Source organism: Falco punctatus, assembly GCF_963210335.1.
Source record: "Falco punctatus genome assembly, chromosome: 9".
Taxonomy (NCBI): domain Eukaryota; kingdom Metazoa; phylum Chordata; class Aves; order Falconiformes; family Falconidae; genus Falco; species Falco punctatus.
In genome coordinates, this window is record NC_137589.1 from 43741181 (window position 1) to 43762161 (window position 20981).

At 37.2% G+C, this 20981-nt stretch overlaps 1 protein-coding gene across 8 annotated transcripts in view; it reads left to right on the top strand.

Moving 5' to 3' along the window:
• The window catches only part of RC3H2 (ring finger and CCCH-type domains 2), a 28249-nt gene extending 10833 nt beyond the window's left edge, over positions 1-17416 (top strand). For 3 of the 8 annotated variants that reach the window (XM_080402463.1, XM_080402465.1, XM_080402464.1), the window contains exons 3-21: positions 149-266; positions 712-945; positions 1898-2073; positions 3366-3566; positions 3968-4100; positions 4329-4447; positions 4815-4927; positions 5567-5875; positions 6621-6835; positions 7792-8219; positions 8656-8826; positions 9923-10078; positions 11447-11660; positions 11818-11902; positions 12440-12521; positions 12931-13065; positions 13618-13725; positions 14778-14926; positions 15540-17416. In XM_080402463.1, coding sequence (XP_080258589.1) covers positions 149-266; positions 712-945; positions 1898-2073; positions 3366-3566; positions 3968-4100; positions 4329-4447; positions 4815-4927; positions 5567-5875; positions 6621-6835; positions 7792-8219; positions 8656-8826; positions 9923-10078; positions 11447-11660; positions 11818-11902; positions 12440-12521; positions 12931-13065; positions 13618-13725; positions 14778-14926; positions 15540-15738 — 3345 coding nt within the window. In that variant the 3' untranslated portion in view covers positions 15739-17416. The remainder of the gene's footprint in view (positions 1-148; positions 267-711; positions 946-1897; positions 2074-3365; positions 3567-3967; positions 4101-4328; positions 4448-4814; positions 4928-5566; positions 5876-6620; positions 6836-7791; positions 8220-8655; positions 8827-9922; positions 10079-11446; positions 11661-11817; positions 11903-12439; positions 12522-12930; positions 13066-13617; positions 13726-14777; positions 14927-15539) is intronic. The other 5 variants (XM_080402469.1, XM_080402466.1, XM_080402467.1 and 2 more) reach the window with 5 other exon arrangements.
• The last annotated feature ends 3565 nt before the right edge of the window (positions 17417-20981 follow it).

A 20981-nucleotide genomic window follows, 5' to 3' on the forward strand; every position in this document is an offset into this window, starting at 1 on the left:
CTGTCTTTCACTTCTCTAAAAAGCACCGTACATCTGCAGTGTTATGTAATTAATAGTAGTGATGTTGGTACAATCACAGGCATGTCAGATAGGTCAGCTGGGTATATATAATTCTTCTTCCCCCTGCTCCCCTTTTGCATTTTCTTAGGTACCTGATCATCAGACAGTAAAGTTGAGTAATGTAGGAGAGAACAAACATTATGAAGTAGCAAAGAAATGTGTTGAGGATTTGGCACTCTACTTAAAGCCATTAAGTGGAGGAAAAGGTGAGTTTGCTCAACAGCAGAATTTTGATGTAGCTTGCTTTTAACAGCATTGTGTTTTCAGCACTCATTTTAGACATCAGTGAGATGATCCTTTCATTTTTGTAATAAAATTTCCTTTATGTCTTTAAAAGCTTATTTACACCTGTGACACTTGATTATTTTTGTTTTATTTGAAGCTTATAGAAGATATTTTTTTATTTAATAATATTACCTGGGGGCTAACTTTGTAGTAAAGCTGAACTTTCCTCCAAGGATGGGTTTGATGTCAATTTAACACTTAAAATCATTTTTGATAATTACATAGAGCTGCCTAGGAGAAGGGAAGATACCTGTGACTAGTATCCAAGTCCTAGAGAAAAACACATACTATTAGACCTTTTTGTTTCTGTTAACCAGAAGAATTTGGTTAGAAGCAATAGTTTGCCTTTTTTCTCTTTCTTTGAAGGTGTTGCAAGCTTGAATCAGAGTGCACTGAGCCGTCCAATGCAAAGGAAGCTTGTGACACTGGTGAATTGTCAGCTGGTGGAGGAAGAGGGTCGGGTTAGAGCTATGAGGGCAGCTCGATCACTGGGAGAGAGAACTGTTACAGAACTGATCTTGCAGCACCAAAATCCTCAGCAGCTTTCTGCCAATCTCTGGGCTGCTGTCAGGGCACGAGGATGCCAGTTTCTAGGACCAGGTGAGGTTTCTGTAGAATCTGCAACAGCGTCTATGTAGCTGTACCTTTTCTTAACAAAAAATGCTTTGGAAATTTATTCTGTTTGATTGAAGATGTAATTACTTCTGGTTTTCAAATTTTTTGCCAGGAAGAAAGGAGAAGGGGGGAGGGGGAAATCCACCAGACAAGTTGGTAAAAATCTGCAGGTTTAAAGTTTTTGGGTGCTCACTCCTGCTTATTAACTGCTTTTCAAAATTGTGAGGAAGCATTTAAAAAATCTGGGCAAAGAAGAGTAAATAAGCATGCTTTCTGCACAGTTTGTAATGCAGTGTAACAGTAACAAAGGCTGGTTGTACTGCTGCCTGTGATTAGAATTGGATAGGAAACTGCAAATGCTCTCTTGCTCATACTTCAGCTGTAAATACAATCAGCCTAACTTTAATTGCGGCACACTTGAATTTTAAAATTTATAATGATCATGTTTGTTTGATAGAAACAGCAAATTCTTAGTTAAGAATGCGGTGGAAGCAAGCACAGAAATGAGAAGGAAATTCTGTTTAAACTGGAAGTAGGCCTCTCTTGATTACAATAACTGATGATAGCATTCCTGTACTGTTCCCGTATTTATTTTATACAGTTTCATGGTGTAGCATTGATGAGATGTCCAAAATGATAAAAAAGCTACAGGACTGCACAGTGGAGAAGAGTATAAAAACTGCACTTACTGATGTGTTTATTACTGGAAACTAATCTTAGCTCTTCAAGTTTGCTGTGCTTAGAGTGCTTCTGAATACTAGAAGATCTCTTAAAATGTTTCAGAGGGTTTTTTTCTTAGGATTAGTGAAATAAAAAGTAATAAGGAATTATGTTCAAGGTGATTCAGATGCTTCTACTTATCTGTTGTATATGATAGTCTTGCTATTTTTTGGCAATATATTTAACTTACTATCTTTTAAATTTTTTTGTGTTAAAGCTATGCAGGAGGAGGCACTGAAACTTGTATTACTGGCACTGGAAGATGGCTCTGCACTCTCAAGAAAAGTTCTGGTACTTTTTGTTGTGCAAAGGCTAGAACCAAGATTTCCTCAGGCCTCTAAAACAAGCATTGGTCATGTTGTGCAGCTACTGTATAGAGCCTCGTGCTTTAAGGTAAAATACCAATACTTGAAATTTGTTACTGTGAACTAGTGGAGCTCCAGAGAACCTGACCTAGGATTAGTATCTTTCACCTGTAAAATGTTACGTAAATGCAGTTTCTACACATTCAAATAGCGTAGACTATATAAAATTTTATATAGAACTGCCATGAAGTAGCTGTTTGATATTTAAAAGTCCCTGCAAAAGGAATAAATTGTCACGTGTAGAATTAGCTGGAACAGATTCTGAAATTACTGCCCTCATTAGTAACTGCTGCCCATCATCTGCAAATTATCTCCCCGAAAGATGCATGAAACCTGCCTCTGTAAGGCACTCCTAGCCTGCTTCAGGAAAAAGTGCAATGTTTTAATATAGACACTTCTGACTTTATTTAGATTCATAAGAGTTGGTCATGGCAGACATGCCAGACTGACCTGGATGCTGTCAAAGCTTAGAAACCAATTCCAGCATTCTAAAGAAAACCTGGAATACTGTAGTCCTGGGAACTTCCTTAGCCCCAGCACCAGGTGTGGGAGGGGGGGCACCATACACAGAGATTGGTGTCAGCCTGAACTCAAACATTGCGTTCCCACACATTTGTCACTCTTGTCTTTGTCTGTATCTAACTACCTTGCACTGAAGAGGCATTTTATTTTCTAGATGTAGGGATGGGTTGTTTAAACTGAATATTCCCAACTCTTCAAGTCTGGAGAAGAATGAAAAATTGGTTCCATGAGTCTTTTTTTTTTTTTTTTTTTTCTTTTTGGATCACAGATAAAAATATGATCATCACAACATCACTAAACATTAAAATAACAAGACCTGTTGCTCTCCTTTATGACTAATGTCTTCTGTAACTTAAGAGTTTTACTTATTTATAGTGGACTCTCAGTTAAATATTGTTCTTTGAATGTTGATATCTTAAGGTTTTTCTTCCTTTTTGTTATTTGTCACTTCTAGAGACTTTCCTGTTTCTTTAAGTCACTCTCTAATACTGTGTAGCAAAAACTAATAGTAAAACTGCTAAATATATATCTCCTGTGACTTAACTAAATCTTACTACTTTCCTAGTTGGAAGTAATGAGTTGGTATAGTTTTGCACCTGTGATGCTGTAAGAACTTGGAGCTGGCTTTTTTGCCTGTGCACTGCTAATTAAGTGGATGAATACATGGAATAAAACAAAGTATATGCTAAATATACAAAAGCAGTACTTCTGTGGTTTGTCATGTGTAACTGTTTTTTCTGATGGACTTGGAGATTTTTTTTGTTAAAAGAGTAGTATTAAATTGTTACTATTTATTAGGTCACTAAAAGGGATGAAGATTCTTCTCTGATGCAACTTAAAGAAGAGTTTCGGAGTTATGAGGCTTTGCGGAGAGAGCATGATGCCCAAATAGTTCACATCGCCATGGAAGCAGGACTTCGAATATCACCAGAACAATGGTCTTCCCTTCTTTATGGTGACTTGGCACATAAATCACACATGCAATCCATTATTGACAAGGTTTGTCAAAGGAATTGGTTTACTGTCTTTGTAGGATTAGATTTGACTATTAAATGTTATAATAAAAATCCAAGAACTGCTTGAGTTAACTTTTTGTCTTTAGTCATATCAAATATTAATTAAAATGAGAATGAAGAGTTTTCCTCACTGTCGTGTATTCTTCATATGAAGACATTTTTGGTTTTAGTACTTGAAGGCTAATTCCCTTTTTTGTGTCTTATGATGAAGCTTCATAGGGCAGATTCTGAGCTGAGAAATAAAATTTCTCTTCACTGATACTCTCTATATGCCATCTGAAGACACTAAATACTGTGTTTAGAAACCAGTGTAATGAAAATATTTTTAAGATTAGTAGTTCACAGTTGTAAGATGCAGCACACTAATGCTCACTTTGTTTTCAGCTCCAATCACCAGAATCTTTTGCAAAGAGTGTACAAGAATTGACAATTGTCTTGCAGCGCACAGGCGATCCTGCAAACTTAAACAGGCTGAGGCCTCATTTAGAGCTCCTGGCAAACATAGATCCAAATCCAGGTACACAAATGAAGGTTTTTAAATGCTTCTTGATATTTTCCTGTCTAACCTCCGTTCCTGGTTTCAAAATTCCCGTTAATTAATATAGTATATCATAAACTCTTCTTCAGGGCTCTCTGAGTTCTGTTGTAGTACTTGGTGATTTGAAGTACTTGGAAGAGTTGCCTCTTATTTATGATAGTACTGAAATTATTGACAGAATGACAAGCCTGCTTTTAATTATTTTAGATGCAGCATCTCCAACATGGGAGCAGCTGGAAAATGCAATGGTTGCTGTAAAGACTGTGGTACATGGGCTGGTGGATTTCATTCAGAATTATAGTAGAAAAGGCCATGAAACTCCACAGGTAACTGGATTCAATCATTGCATTATATGTCTTAATGTACATTTACTGAAAGATGCAACTTTGTAAACTTACTATTGATTTGAAATATTTATGACCTTTTCTGTGGAATAATTGATGATACTGTTACTGCATTCAGGTTTTGAGAACTTAACTGTTTTGAATATGGAATGCAGCAGAGCTTGCTGTAGTGAGAGCCCTACAGTGGTGTAGTACTTAGCCCATCAACAAGAAATTTTCTTAGTTTTCTGATTAAAGGTGTAAAATGTAAAAACATATTATGGCTGTTCTGTATATTTTAAGCCTGTTCTTATGTAAATGTCTCTTAAATCGTAAAAGCAGTGTCTTGTGTTTTTGCTTTTTTTTAAAGCCACAACCAAATAGCAAATATAAAACAAGTATGTGCCGAGACCTTCGCCAGCAAGGGGGATGTCCAAGAGGAACAAACTGTACATTTGCTCATTCTCAGGAAGAGCTTGAAAAGTGAGTGTGGGAGACTTCCCCCCCCCTTCCAACCCCACCCCACCCCCATCCAACCCCCCAGTTTAAATCTAAGCAATCTCCATAGAATTTTGAAAACAGTCTCTTCTATACATTTATTCATTTGGAAAGATTTGTGAATCTCTTGAAGTGACAACTCTTAATGTGAAACTGAAGGTACAGTAAAGCAATGTCTGCAAATAAATTCCAGTTTTGTTTTTTTATTTTACCCCATATGAAGTAAAATTTCCTTTCCTGGAACTGAGTCTAGGCTGTGTCTGTCAGGGACTGGTTATATCACCTACAAGAGAGTGAATGTTAATTACATTTTAACTGATTAAGGAATAAAGTGAGTTATTTGAACAGTCTGTAACATCTGCATTCTTGAAGGTGTTTTCACACAAATCCATTTTCAAAGAGCTGCAGGAGTGGATATTCTAAGAGGAGAGATGATCTGTGCTTACAAGGAAGACATTGGTGTTCTATTTGCGGATTGTTGAAAATAATGGGGTTTAAGTCTTTTAGTTTTTGGTTATCATGTTCCTTCTCAGTCGTCTTCTAGTTTTACAAATATATTAAACTTTACAACAAGCAGTTTTTAAATTGTCTGTCTTTTGTCTGTGTTTGTACATGTGTTTATAGATATCGCTTGAGGAACAAAAAAATCAGTGCAACAGTGAGAACATTCCCCCTTCTAAATAAAGTTGGCGTAAATAGCACTGTCTCAACCACAACAGGAAATGTAATTTCTGTCATAGGAAGCCCTGAAGCAACAGGGAAAATGGTGCCAAGTACTAACGGAATAGGTAATCTAGAAAGTGGTGTTCCCCAGTTGATCCCTCGCTGCGCAGACACCTCCTTGAGAGCTTTGGAGAACACCAAGAAGGGAGGGAAGACTGGAGCCAATGGCCAGAATGTTTCTGGATCCCCTACAGAATCACTACCTGAAAAGTAGGTAACTTTTTTCATAAATATAACTAAGCACAACATTTTGCTTTTGGATTATCATGGAGTTTGTGAATGGCAAAGAGTAGATACTGGGTTCTGGTCCTGGTTTGCAGTTGTTGCTGGTGCTCACTGGCTGCAGATTTGTGTAAGACAGTGCGGATACCATTATATAGTGGTTTTGGATTCAAGCTCTCGGAGACAGCACTGGTTGTTTTAGCTGTTGAATGCTCCCATGCAATATAGATAAAATGGTAAATGTCTCTCTTTTACCTTTTATTTTGTTGTTCTCAGTCTGGTATCTTTCTTACTGTTGTGTTATTACATACAAATAAAACAAAAAACTTGTACTCAAAATGTGACGTTTCCTGAAACCAAGAAGGGTGCACGTAGTACTCCCTTAATGATCTTGGGAACCTTCTGGTTTTGGAGTTTCCCCTTAAAACTTTAGATACTTCTCCAGGAAGCACTGAGCCCCTAAACAATTTTTCAAAGCCTTTGTTTTTAACAGAATACACTTAAAGTGGTATGTAAGCTTCTGGGTACATGCCAAAACATTTATATCTGCCTGTGAGTTCTCTTACAAGAAAGTCTAAGATATAATAATAGTATCAGTTTGGGGTATGAAAAGCAAAATTCCAGAGGAAATAACATGGCCCAAATTTCCACATTACATGACAATGTACACAAAGAGATGATTAACTGAAATAAGTAAAGATCTGCTTAATGATTTCTTGATAATCTTTTTCAGTAAAATTGGTTCTCCACCCAAGACTCCTGTAAGCCAGGCAGCAGCTACCTCAGCTGGTCCTCCTAATATTGGAACAGAAGTTAATTCTGTGCCTCCAAAATCCAGCCCGTTTGTTCCCAGAGTACCTGTCTACCCTCCACATTCTGATAATGTTCAATATTTCCAAGATCCCAGGACTCAGCTGTCATATGAAGTTCCACAGTACCCGCAGACAGGTGAGAGAGAATAGCACTGAATAAAAATAGCTCTGAACTTTTCTCTAGGTAAGCCTGAATGACGAGAAGTAACTTATCTCAGTTTTGTGAATTATGTTTCTTAAATATCAGTTGAATCTTCACTTGACGGAATACTAATCCAGTCCATTGCTGATTATGGGAGGGACCTGTAGTTTGCTCTCAGTGTTGGTGGTTCTTGTCTTTGTGTGCTGTATGTTATGCAGCTTGTACCTCAGCATCCAGAAGAACTTGAACCTCAAGGTCTTTCATCTACTTTTTCTTACGTTAGCATTTAATTGCATTTATTTAGGCTTGCTCATCTCATGCCCTGTTCGTGAGGGTATTCATAGACAGGATTCAGACCCAGAGGCATAGCATGCTTCTATACATCTTAGTGCCTGATCAAATATTTTTGAAAAGTTTCAGTCATTTTTTTTGGTTGCAGTGCACATGTTTAAATTAAGCAAACAATTAGGTGTTACAGCATCAGGTCATTCACAAGTTCTCAGATCAGAAGGCAGAGGTGTTCAGACAGTTCTCTCCAAAGAAAAAAGAATAAGCCAAGTGTGAAATGGTTATTTATGGACCTTTGGAATGATGGGGTTTTTTAGCAATATAGCTTTTTATATTGGAGGTAACTATTTTAACTTCATAAAGAAGAGCGTAGGATGCTGTCTTTTCAGTTACATAGTTATACCATAGTACAGAAGAGCAATGGCAGAGAAACCCCATTTTCCAAATTGGGTCAAGGTGGTAAAGGGTCAGCACTACATCTGCAAATACGATTGTCATACTTGAAATTATATTCCACAGAAAAATGATAGGGTCAGCAACAGTTTTTTAAATTGTGACTTCATTCTCTGAAGGTACTTATAAACACTATTTACAGTTTTAGAAGGTGTAAAATTCTGGGTCGTTTGTGGTTACATTAAATATGCCTTTTTCCAATTTTTAAGGATATTATCCACCACCTCCAACAGTACCAGCTGGTGTGGCTCCCTGTGTTCCTCGCTTTGTGAGGTCCAATAATGTTCCAGAATCCTCCCTCCCACCTGCTTCCGTGCCATATGCCGATCATTACAGTACATTTCCCCCTCGAGATCGACTGAATTCTCCTTACCAACCTCCTCCTCCGCAGCCGTATGGACCAGTTCCTCCTGTCCCTTCTGGAATGTATGCTCCAGTTTATGACAGCAGGCGCATCTGGCGCCCACAGATGTACCCACGAGATGATATTATTAGGAGCAATTCTTTACCTCCCATGGATGTGATGCACTCATCTGTCTATCAGACATCATTACGTGAGAGATACAACTCTTTAGATGGGTATTACTCTGTGGCTTGTCAGCCTCCAAACGAACAGAGGACTGTGCCTTTACCAAGGGTGAGTGAGAGCCAGAAAGGGAAGGATGTAGTCTTGGTTCTGAAGATCATTGCTGAAAAGTTGGTGAATAATCAGCATAGACCTGTTGTATTTATTTGGGGTTACATGATCAGGACATGTGACCTGGATAGAGTTCTTGTTTTGTTGTTAACCTGAATAAAATGAGCCTGTAAAATAGACCACTCAAATTTGCATTAGGATGAGAGCCTCTCTGCCTCTTTAATTCCCGTACATGTTGCTTGACTTAATTAAATATTTAAGGTTTGAGTTGCCATACATGGACCAAGTTCTCCAAATCCTTGTGAAATTCTTCTAGTGATATCAGTGGAAGTTTATAGACCCAGGGGAATTTGGCAGTCCAGGTGTGTTCCCTGCAAGTATTTGCCTTCTGATTAGAGCATGGTAGGATATACAGTCCTATATTTATTATTGCTAGGAGCCTTGTGGTCATTTGAAGACTGGTTATGATGAGCAATTAAGACGGAAGCCGGAGCAATGGGCACAGTACCACACGCAGAAAACTCCTCTGGTATCGTCAGCCCTTCCTATGGCAACACCATCTCCAACACCACCTTCTCCTCTCTTCAGTGTAGATTTCAGCACAGAGGTGGGAAGCCAGAGAACAACTTTATTTTCCCTCCCTGTTTCTCTGAGATGTCATTTCATATTCCTAGTAAAGATTTTCTACCTGCCATCTATTGTTCATAAAATTAATTTAATCTTCTAGCAAAAGGAAGGTAATACCTAATAATGCATTCAATTTGATATTAAGGTGATGTGGAAAACAGGTCAAGAAGTGAAGTGATTCAATTTACCCTCACTAAAGGAAATCTAATTTTGTTGAGTTTTGTGAAATTCCAGGTTTTTGTGTAGGGAACAGTAATTTTTTTCCATTAAGAAGAACCATCCCTTTTATACTCCAAATGGCATTACGACATGATGAGTAGAGTGAATCAAGCTGCAAATGCTTGTAAAGTCCTAGAGAATATATATCCCTTAAAAGTGGCAAATGCTATTGGTAGAACATTGTGTACTTGGGTGATAAGTTCTGTAAACAAGAATGGAAACTCTTCAAAAGTGAATTATTTTTTTTCTTCAAAAGCACACTAACTTGTGGTATTTATTTTCTATATATGTAAATTAAATGCATCCAAGAAACTAGTTTGAGAACCATTGTGCCAAGTACTCTTTGCTGTGGTTTGACAGTTTCCTTGATGGTATTTAAGGGGTTATTCAGAAAAGACCTGGTAAGGGAGATGTAGCTGAAATCCCTTATGGGTGCATTCAAGGTAGATCAGGATTTCGTCCTTTTCATCCAAATTGGAGGGTTCCAAGTCATACTTCTATCTGTCACTGGCTTGTATCTTAAAGGAAAATACATGGCTTCCTCTCAGTTTAATTACTGTAGGTATTTGCCTGAAGAAACCTGCCACTAACATAGTGACACTGATTTCAATCTGTCATCTTGGCAGACCAGGCAGTTATTTGTAGCGGCAAAGCTTGCCTGCCTTTGACAGCCATCAGCTGCACTGGTTTTAAGTTTGATGGAATAGGTTACGTTGTCCCTAAGTCAAGTCTTGAATGTGACTAGAACTCCTTGATTGACTTTTGAGATAATTAAATAGCAGTAAATGTTTTTTCTTATTTTAAGACTGAATTCCCTGGTTTTATTATTCACTGCTTATTTATTCCCTTTTCCATAGTTCTCAGAGAGTGTCAGTGATTTGAGTGGAACTAAATTTGAGGAAGACCATCTCTCTCACTATTCACCGTGGTCTTGTGGCACTATTGGCTCTTGTATAAATGCTATCGACTCAGAGCCCAAGGATGTGATTGCCAATTCAAATGCCGTGTTAATGGTAGGGGTTTTCTGCATGTTATCTCATTACTGTAATGATACTTACATGCTGAAGTGTCTTCTGTTTAGTTAAACAAGCCTTTTTTTTTTGATAGCTTCTATTCTTAGTATTTTTAAAGTGGTTCTGCCCATTTTAAGTTATTTGGAATATCTTTTCCCAGTTTTGTAAATAAACATGTATTTACTTCAGTGACAGAATGTAGTGCCAATTCTCCGATGTCTGAAACAGCTATTTTAATAACAGATTTCTGTAAATCAAACTTGAAGCCAAAATATTTTGAGTCAATGGTCTGTAAACTGGTAAGAATCATTAGTTTTTAAATGTATTCTCTGATTATTAGAGTGGGATACAAATTTTTGACTTTTTAATTGTTTGTCTCTCTTCAGAGTTCTTTGTATAAAAGTATATGTGTATACATACATCCTTAGAATTTCTGAGGGATCTAAAATAGTCTCAGAATACGTTGCAGTGGCAGACTTGACTGGTTAATGCAGGGTCACCGTGGTCAGTTCAGGACAGGTGTTTCCACTGCAGAAACACATCTGTTGGGCTTATGTGCAGTAGTCCATCTTGTACAGGTGAATCACTGGCCTTTTCAGGATTCTGGGATTTGTTATGTTGCCATTGTTTCAGAAAATCTTTATTTTGAAGTTAATCCCCAGAGCAACATGCACTCACAGAGAAAAGTTGAAACGCTGTGGACCCAGGATAATCTGCAGAAACTTTATCTCAGCTGCTTTGTACCCACAGAGAATCTGTATGTGAACTATTTTCCTAGCCTACCTCTTATTTGGGTGGAAGGCACGTTCTCCCCTAATAAGCAGTTTAATGGCAACAGATCTGTGACCATAAAATACAACTTATTTTTTATCACTGAATTGCCATGAGAGGAAAAAAAAGCTAACTGAAAGACTTTAAGAAACAAAAAATCTGTAGTATGAATCATGGAACACAGCTTACCTCTGGAGGGGTAAGAGCTCATGCTTTTTGGAGACTTTCCGCTATGCAGTGTAGTAGGTTACTTGTATGTTCTATGAATCAAATCTCATCCCAAGCCGCCTTTGACCCCTTCAAGTATGGGAAAGGGTACTGAAGGACCTTAAAGCATACTGGAAACATTTTTTTGCCTGGAAACACAGGCTTGGAAAAGGAAAGTTATTTTTTCTAGTACTGGTAATAGCTTTCTCTTGGTAAGTTTGCTGTTAAAGGTCAATAGTTAAATCATTGAGACCCTTCTTGGCTCTCTAGTTGGACAGATTTTCAGCAGTTGTTGTATTCAGCAACAATAATCAGAAAATTATTGGTCAACTGAGGAATCTTGAGTAACCTCAAATGAGTCCATGTGTCTTCTATCTCCTAAATACGTAGGATTTGGACAGCGGGGATGTTAAAAGGAGAGTGCATTTATTTGAAACTCAGAGACGGGCAAAGGAAGAAGATCCTATAATCCCGTTTAGCGATGGACCGATCATCTCCAAGTGGGGTGCAATCTCCAGGTCATCCCGCACGGGTTATCACACGACAGATCCTATTCAGGCCACTGCTTCCCAAGGAAGTGCTACTAAACCCATCAGTGTATCAGGTACAAGTACAGGCTTCATATGACAATACAGCATACGTCACGAGCATTTCATCCTATTCGTGCTTACCACAGCAATGAAGATGCAAAGACCTAAAACACCTGCATATCTCATTTTAAGAACAGAGGAGATAATGAAAGGTATCTTAATTTGTTGCAGATTATGTCCCTTATGTCAATGCTGTTGACTCAAGATGGAGTGCCTATGGTTCAGATTCTACTTCATCTGCACGTTACGCAGAACGGTATGGATTTTTTCCCGTGCTCTATTAAAAGAAGTATTTTCTATAGCTTGCTGTTCTTCTAAATCCTTAATGTGGGGGAGAGGGGAAATTTGGAACTATTAGTAGACATTCTTAACTTTAAAGTAAAAGATTTTTTTTTCCTATCCAGCATAAAGCCTTGGAAAAACTAGGTTAAAACTTGTGTAGTCTTTAATACTTCATGCAGTTAATAATACCCAATTACTAGTAACGTATCCCTTGAGAGACCTAATCAAAGAATTGGAGTCAGGTACTGCCATGCTGTAATGTCCAAAATCTATGATCTCTAGTAGGTTCTCTCAAGTCTTCTTGCCTCATCTTACCCATATGTGAAATAAGGATGTTTACGTCCTGTAATGCCTTGGGGTGTTGTGAGCCCCAATGAAGATGAAGAGCACTTTATCTTAGTCACATCATTTCTGTCCAAAAAGCGAATATGGATAGACTAATGAAGTTTATGGGGCCTTTGATTTAGATAACTTGTTTTTAATTCCTAGTTTTACCTTCTTTCTCTTAAAGGGACAGGTTCATAGTTACAGATTTGTCTGGTCACAGAAAGCATTCCAGCACTGGAGATCTGTTGAGTATTGAATTACAGCAGGTAAGATCAGATATTATACCACTTGGGGGGTTTTAATTTAAAAAAAAAGTGATTTATTGAAGTGATTTTAAATACCTTTTCTTAGTGTAGCCTACAGAAAATAGCGCAATTAACGAAATGATCAATAAGGGGTAACTAGGTGCTAGTCCTGCAACACTTAATATGATGCATAAGGCCTGCTAATATATATGAGCTATTCCATTGAGATCAGTAAGACCATTTCTGGGAGAAGGTAGTGGTACTGATACATGTGAGCAAATGTGGAACCAAATAAATGCTATGCATTAAAAGAATGCATAGTTAGCCATCTAGCAAAAGAACTGTTCTTTTTGTAGGCTGATTTATTTTGCCATTTGACAATACATGGTTTAAGTGTGGTTATTGGTAACTGATATGTTTCTTTCTATAGGCCAAAAGTAACTCATTATTACTTCAGAGAGAGGCAAATGCACTAGCCATGCAGCAGAAGTGGAATTCTCTAGATGAAGGCAGTCGTCTTACCTTAAATCTTTTAAGCAAGGAAATTGATTTGAGGAATGGTGAGGTAAAGAAAGGGGTAATTGGGATGGAACAAACTTTTGAGGTTTGTCATGTATCCATAAGTGCATGCATTTTAACCAAGAATTAAAACTCTTTAGTTTTAATATTCCCAAATATTTATAACACATTTGTGCAAGTTAAGTCACTGCTGTTTCACCTAGCTATTTCCCTGAGAAGTAGGTGCACCCGCTATGCTGCTGCTCCAATCATCCATCTACAAAACGGGAAGAACGTGACAATCCATTTTTGTGCTATCGTTACTTTTCATTCTACTTGTACGTGTCATAAACGTAAACATTCTGCCATTGTACTCCACAGAAATTTCTGCTTCAGTATTCATTTTACCCCTCTGTTTCAGTACTTAAATGTGATTAGATTTAGCTTTGTATTGTGTTGTCTATGCACGAAGTTCTATTTGTGTCTAACTAGTTCTTTTGTATTGTAGAAATGTTGCGTCCTAGAAGTGCATCTTCTGTTTCCCCTTTGGTACTTGTGTTGCGTGAAGCAGGTAAAAAGTCAATTTGATATTTACAGAGCATACCAATTCTTTTTTTAGACTGATTATACTGAAGACTGTGCAGACACAAAGCCAGATCGAGACATTGAACTGGAGCTGTCAGCCCTTGATACCGATGAACCTGATGGGCAAGGTGAACAAATAGAAGTAAGTAAAAAAATCTGTGTGTCTGAAGAGGTCATTGGGTCCTTTTATTAGTTATTAAAACACTTCTAAAATTTCTTTGTGAATTAGTAGATTATGTTGATAGCAAAGCCTTTTGGTTTTAGTCTTTGTAGTGATACCAGACGTTTGCCTTATTTTAACACTAGGGGTCTCATACTTCTCATTCAGGTACCTGGAGGTTAGTATTACCAAAGTTAAAAACAGCTCACTGTGTTCTTTGACGTAGCTTTGAGGTTTTTGCTCTTCATGTTTCGATAGCAAGTAATGATGTGGAGTCTGTTCTTTCCCCTTCCTCTCCAGTGTCGAAACTGTAGTTAAGAATGTTTTACACTGAAGTTTACATTTAAATGTGATCATGTAATTTAAACTTTATGCTCACCTGATTCTAATAGTAAAGTCATTTAAATGATTGTTCTTTTCTTTTGCCTATTCCTTCATTGTTTGTTTTGTAATTCTGTGCATCTGCCCCAGTTTATTCTGTTATTTCCTCCTTTGCTGTACAGTCATAAAATATTCTGGTGTTCATTCCAAGCATTAGGATCAATTGTCCTCTTTGTAAAGCATCATACACTTACGAAAAATCAAGTTTCTTATCTGGAACATATTCCATAATACAGTCCAATACTGGCGTACAGTACTGGCTACAGTTTTTGTTTGCTCTGCCCGTGGCATGTGGTGCAGTACTGTAGTATGAATTGTGAATTGCCATTATATGGGTGGAAGGACCTTTATTTTTAGTCTTTCCTCTACCCCTAATTATTGAAACAACTCTCACTGTCTTTGTCTCCTTCATATCTCACCTGATAAATAATTTTTTAGCAACTGACATTTGTGCTGCTGTTGTAATTCACTGCTGTCTCTGAATTAGGGTTTTTTTTCTTTTTCCTATAGTAAAATGTGGTAGACATTGCAACAGCATGAAATAAAAATAACGAGTTTTCTGATGAGACTCCCATTTCCATCAGCTTTATGTAGTGGAAAATTTAAAGTTGGTAGCGACAGTATTGATGGACTTTTCTCCTTTTCTTCTGTAGGAGATTCTGGATATACAGCTAGGTATTAGTTCTCAAGATGATCAGCTGCTCAATGGAACAACTGTAGAGAATGGGCATCTGCTAAAGCAGCACCAGAAAGAATCTATGGAACAGAAGAGACAAAGTTTAGGTGAAGACCTTGTGATTCTGTGAGTGTTAGACAAAACAGCAGTGTCTGCCAGTATTAGACAAACAGCAGCAACAGAATAGTTGAAGCAAGATTATTTAAGGATGAACTGCCTACCTACTCAGACTTGGATTAGACATCTGCATTGTGTGTACATGGTGAAGTGAGAAGAACCTATTAAGAAATAGAATTAGGTCACAAGTATGAAAGTCACAGGATGGTACCATTGTTCGTATGCACTGTTGTAATCATATATACTGAAATGTGTCACAGCTGTTAAAAATACCTTTCACATTCAGTAAGCAAAAAATGCAAAAGTATTTTTATAGTTAACAGAAATTAAGAAAAACTTCAAAAGGTTAAATGTCATACTGTTTGCACAAATCTCAATAGAGAGGTAGTTTTTAAAATACACTATTTTAGGTTTATATGTTCTGTAGTCTTTAATGTATAATGCAGCCTTTAAAAATGAGGCAGACTACATTTAACATCTTGAGCGTACCGTTCCATAGTAAGATGTTTAGCCTGTTGCTAAAAATGAGTTTATATCATTATTTATTTAATGCACACAATTCAGTTGCGGATACTTGTGCATGTCCTTGTTTAATATTTGTGTAACTTATTTTTCTCCTCAGGGAGGAGCAGAAAACAATCCTGCCCGTAACTTCTTGCTTCAGTCAGCCGATCACAACATCTGTTAGCAATGCAAGCTGCCTGCCCATCAGCACATCAGTCAGTGTTGGCAGCCTCATTTTGAAAACTGCTCACATTATGTCTGAGGATAAAAATGACTTTTTAAAGCCTGTTGCAAATGGCAGGATGGTTAACAGCTGAAAGGCATTCATCTTTCCAGCTTGTGACCACACCATGGAAGCATTTACACTAGCTTTTTATATATATAATATATATTATATAATGTATATTTTTTTTAAAAAAAATAATATTGGGGTCATGCATTTCCTGTGGACTCTTTGATACTTCAAGCCCCTCTCGCATTAGCATTCTGAAGAAAAAAAAAAAAACTTACTTTACTAGGGTAAGGCGTTCACTTTCCACAAATGAATGGAATTTGGACATTGTTTTACTTAAGCTTAAAGCAGCTTTTTATGAGTTTGTAGCAATCCGGTGCGGTATCTGAGCCATTCTTGTTTAAAATGGCTTCTGTAGAAAACTAACAACTCAGTTATTTAAACTAGCAGGATCCTACAATGATACATCTAGTGAAAGGAAGACTAACTTATTTGTCTCTATTTTGTTTCATGAGAGAAGAACTTGTGTCTTGTTGCAGCTGCTTTTTCTTTAGTTGTGGAACTTTGCATGGAGTATTGTTTCCTGTTTGAAGACTGAGAGGTGGAGATTTGGACTTAAGACTTTTACAGGGTTAACACACCATTAGCTTTGCACTGCTACGTTATTTGCAGGTCTGTGGTGCAGTGCTCTGCTGCAGCTTTTTGTTTCCATTCCCACCCCACCCCCCCCACCCCCCAATTTCTGCTTTAGTACTGTAGATACACATACACAGGCTACTTGTCCAAGTGAAGTTATCAGAAGTAAACCAAGTGCCTAAGTCCTCCAGCTGATGTACTAGGTATTGATTTCCCCAAGTTATACGTGAAACAATTTTCAACCATTTTGAGAGGTTATGCACTAATGTAACAGCAATTTTGGGTTTTCTTTTTTTTTTTTTTTTTATTAATAGTTCTCAACTTGGAGATTATAGAATCCAGATGACTTGGCAAAAAGTATCAGGTGCTCTTGGCTTTCCTTTGAAAACCCTGTATGTAGTGTTTGCACTGACTAACAAGATGGTGTTGCTGTTTTTTGTACTGTTTTTTTATTTAAACTAAATATTGGGAATTTAAGGCGGTTGTATTACCTTTGTTAAATGTTGTTAATCATAATTTTATATTCAGGTTTAATTTTTGCTTGTTCAGTGGCAACTTATTTTCAAAGACCTTGAAAATACAATAATATAGCATTATCTGACCTTCAGAGTACTGAAAAATGTATGAATTTATGCCCTGTTAAGATGTGACACAGAATCATGTTAGACATGTCAACTGAAAATTGTTTTTCATAACTATACACAAACTAGAGCCCTGGGCATATGTTTTTGAGAAGCTGAAAAATCCACTTTTTTTTTTAAAGAAAACAGGACTCTCTCTCCTGATGATTACTATCTTCTTTGTCCTGTTACTTTTCTTTGTGACAAGTTTTACTTTTTTTTTATGTTTTTATTAACTTCTGTGAAGTTGTTTACTCTGAAAATTGTACTGGAATATTTTAAGCCAAGCTGATCTTTCACCAGGTGTACTGCATGTAAGGGCTTTTCCTGCTAGCAAAATGCTTAAAGAGGATCATGTTACTGGTCGTCTGAGTTGTTATTTTACAAAATCACAGCTATGTGGTCGGGTAAGATTTTGATAATTGTTTTGTGCACGCTTCTGGGGGGTGGGGGTTGGCATTTCCCTGAGGGTTACTGATTAGACTAAGTAAATATTGGTGTTTGATATCTCTCCTAATGAACCTGTCCATGAAATAATTATGTTGTAAATATACCTGAAAATCCAAGGGTTAGTTTTGATATTCTGGTGTCAGTATGGAAGATCTTACACATCTATTTAATACTCAAGTGTAAAGGAATGTATGTAGAAAAACAGTCAAGTAGTCTTTTCTTAGTTTCCTTTGGCTGTTGCTGTACCTTCCTATAGCCAGTGCCACCTCATAGCTAGGGTTAGACTGATGCTTTGTTTCACTCGCAACTTGAAGTGAATGGATACAAGAACCAGACCACCTTTGTCACCTTAACTTATTTCCTATTGATGTTAACTTTAACTTAGAATGTTAGACATAAATATGATTGTTGTATATTTTATACCAAGACCATTCTGTAAATATGAATTTATATTACTTTTGAAATGCTTCTGAGATACTATTATTTGCTGTACAATGTAATTCCAAAACAGATATGCAAACAAGTATGTCTCTTTCATGGATATTTAAACAGTGAGATCTTCCATGTTGAAGGTGATGTAATTTTTTTAAAAGATTTTTAAATTTTAAATTGCTATTTTGTTACAAAAATAGAGAAAATATAAAGGTTTGAGAAGTCCTTATTTGCCCTCAGGGAAAGAGCCCTCTGTGCACCAGAACTCCACAGAACATCTTCAGCATGATCTGAGGGTGAATATATACTACATAAATTGATTGTGTATTTACCTTAACTTTTTAATTTTAAAATTGCAATTTTAAAAACTTGGTTGTGCTCTGCTGGAGGGGGATTGGGATAAGCTGCTTACACACATTTGCCTGTTTGTCCAGTGAAATTACATAAGCCTAACATATTCCTGCCAACCATTTTGGCATATTTAAGAAGAGATGTATCTATATACTCGTCTGCAGCAGAAGGTCCCATGATATAGCAGTTCTCTCGTATGACCATACACTTCATATGGAAAGTTGGTTCTTAACTGAGGCTAGGATTTTTTAGTTGAATTTTTTTTATATATAGAATGACAGGCAAAAGAATTATTTGGGGGTTTTAACAGCATGCCAGCTTTGTCTTACAGTTTTAATACTGTGTGGTTTTTGCCATGAAACTAGGCCCTCCAGTGCCCAGACGAGGAGAAGCTATGGGTGAGAGCCTAGTGCTGGCTGGCTTTGAAGTTTCAGCCCTTGATCCTACACAAACAAGGATGTGTTAATTTGTCTAGTTGCAAATCAGGTGCCTTTGGGCTAGGGAAGGGCTTATTTTCTGGCACTGAGATACAGTGACATCTTTGTGTGTTAATAGCAGTGATTCCCATATAGGTTTTGGCCTAACTTACCTGTGCTGTCAGAAAAAAAGGCCCATAGCAGATTGGGGAAAGAGATTGGCTCTTTTGCTTTGCTTGGACAAGCATTTTGGGTTGTTTTGGTTTGTTTTTTTGTTTTGTGGGGGTTTTTGTTGGGTTATTTTGTTGAAATTTTTTTCCCCCACTAGGGGTACAGCAGGGATTTCACATGCAAGAGATACAGGAATTATTAGTATCTAAGTTAATTGTGTTGCCTCACTACCTGGATTCATTCCTTGGTTTGCCTCATTTCCCACATAGGTCTTAATAGAGACTAATGCTTGTGCTGGGAGAATGCTTGTGTGAGAAAGTAATTATCTGTACATTCTTAACGTATACTTAGAGCAGAGTGATTGCCCTGCTACTGATATTTTGTTCCTGTAAACAGGTGACAAGAAATGATTCTTAGTGTTTATGCAGATTTTGCATTGTAGAATGTATACTAGACCCTTCAAAGGAAAGGTTAGACTCTTTGCAAAGCAAACTGGCATTGGTTCTTGGTAGTCTAGTACAGGGACACTAAAGTTTGGCATTTGATTTAGGAAAGAAGAAAAAAAAAAAGCTCTATGCAGCTAATTATGTTAAATAAGCTCTTAATTGCTCTTTGTGGAAGCCTAATTTGGAAGGTTTTAGTGCTTTGATAACACAATTGAAATTTTAATTTATCCTGTACTCAAGAGCTGAATGCTGTTCGTGTATAATAGTGTACTAGGCTGGATGAGGTACAAAATAATGCACAGTGGTCAGAAACAGCTGAGGAAAGAATATTTAAAATTACTTGATCTAAACTCAGAATAGTTCCAAACATTGTTTTTGTTTTGCTTTTTTAAAGCACAAGTTGTCAAGTTGTACCTGTTGCTGTACATAAACACTGTATGCCAGCAGCTCCTTGATCATATTTGTGAAGACTTTTCATTATTATTAGACTGTTATTAAAGGAAGATGTGGCATTTGAGAGTGTAACAAAATGAGAAATGATCGGATTATCTATAGTATGTAAAAGTACATTCTTTATGTTGTAGTTTAATCCCTTTGTTAGGATATTCCCTCTCATTGAGGGACCTCTTCTGCAAGCAGAACACAATAAATGTGCTTTTTTTAAATGACCCAATTTTCCAGTATAAATGAACAGCTGACTGGCAGTAGTCATCACCATGCATCTCTTTGCTGGCAAGGGAGCACAACAAGGAAAGAAAAAAAAAAAAAAACCAAACAAACCCCAGACTGTCAGTGATGAGATGAAACAAATCTGAATAATCAAATGACCAATAGGTGAACATAATACTACACCCCGTTATTTAAGAAGGATGCTTGTGGAAGCTTTTAATCACTCAAGTTTTTGCTGTAAAAGCGAAAATAAAACGGAGCCTGGCTGCATTTATTACTGCCAAAAGCCAAGGTCATTTGCACATAGCCCATCAATTTATCCAGAGTAGATCTCAGTTAATCCAAGGCATGGAAATGCATGCATTTTCTTAGCTGGGCAAACAAGTACATTATACAGTAGTTGTGATACAACACATGTGGCTTTTATTTGTACTGCACATACCCACTGTACAGCCACTCAGAAGTATTGTGGTTAGCTTGCAGCATCTGCTGTCCGCATTTATACTGTTTACTGCGTATTCTTTTCCCTGGAAGTTTTAAAGAAAATTTTTTTTCTTGTTGCATTGATTACATTTTATAAATTTGCTTAGCTGGAAAGTTTGGGAAAAGAGGCCTGTTTGTCAATTGTACAACCGATTGTGAAGCTCTAGTGTGAATATTTTTACGTCTGTATTAGACATTTTCTTTGCAAATCTATTGTTCGATTGAAATGTAAATGAAATAAAAGATGGTGTACACCCATCATGTATAAAGCAGGCACCATCGCTACGATGGATTTAATGCTCATTTTTATGGCGCATTCTCAGCTTCTATTTAAAACTATAATTTAAAAAAAATAATCTGTAAAATGAAATGGGGATATATGGGGGAGTAAATTCTATTCCGTTTATTTCGGTTTTGAGTTCCCATGGTAACGTCCCTTGGTGTTAGAGGTAGGGGGGCCCCGGCGGCGGGGCGCTGCTGTGTTTGCTGTAGCACTGAAGTGAAGAGGTTGTAGCTTTGGCTGGTCACGGAGTAGAGCATCCTGGTTTTTCAGTGTTTGAGAGACTTGATGGAAGAAGTTTGCAGTATTGACATGTATTTGCATGCACGAATAAAAATTATTTGTCCACCTTAAAGCGCCTCTCTGCCTTTAAA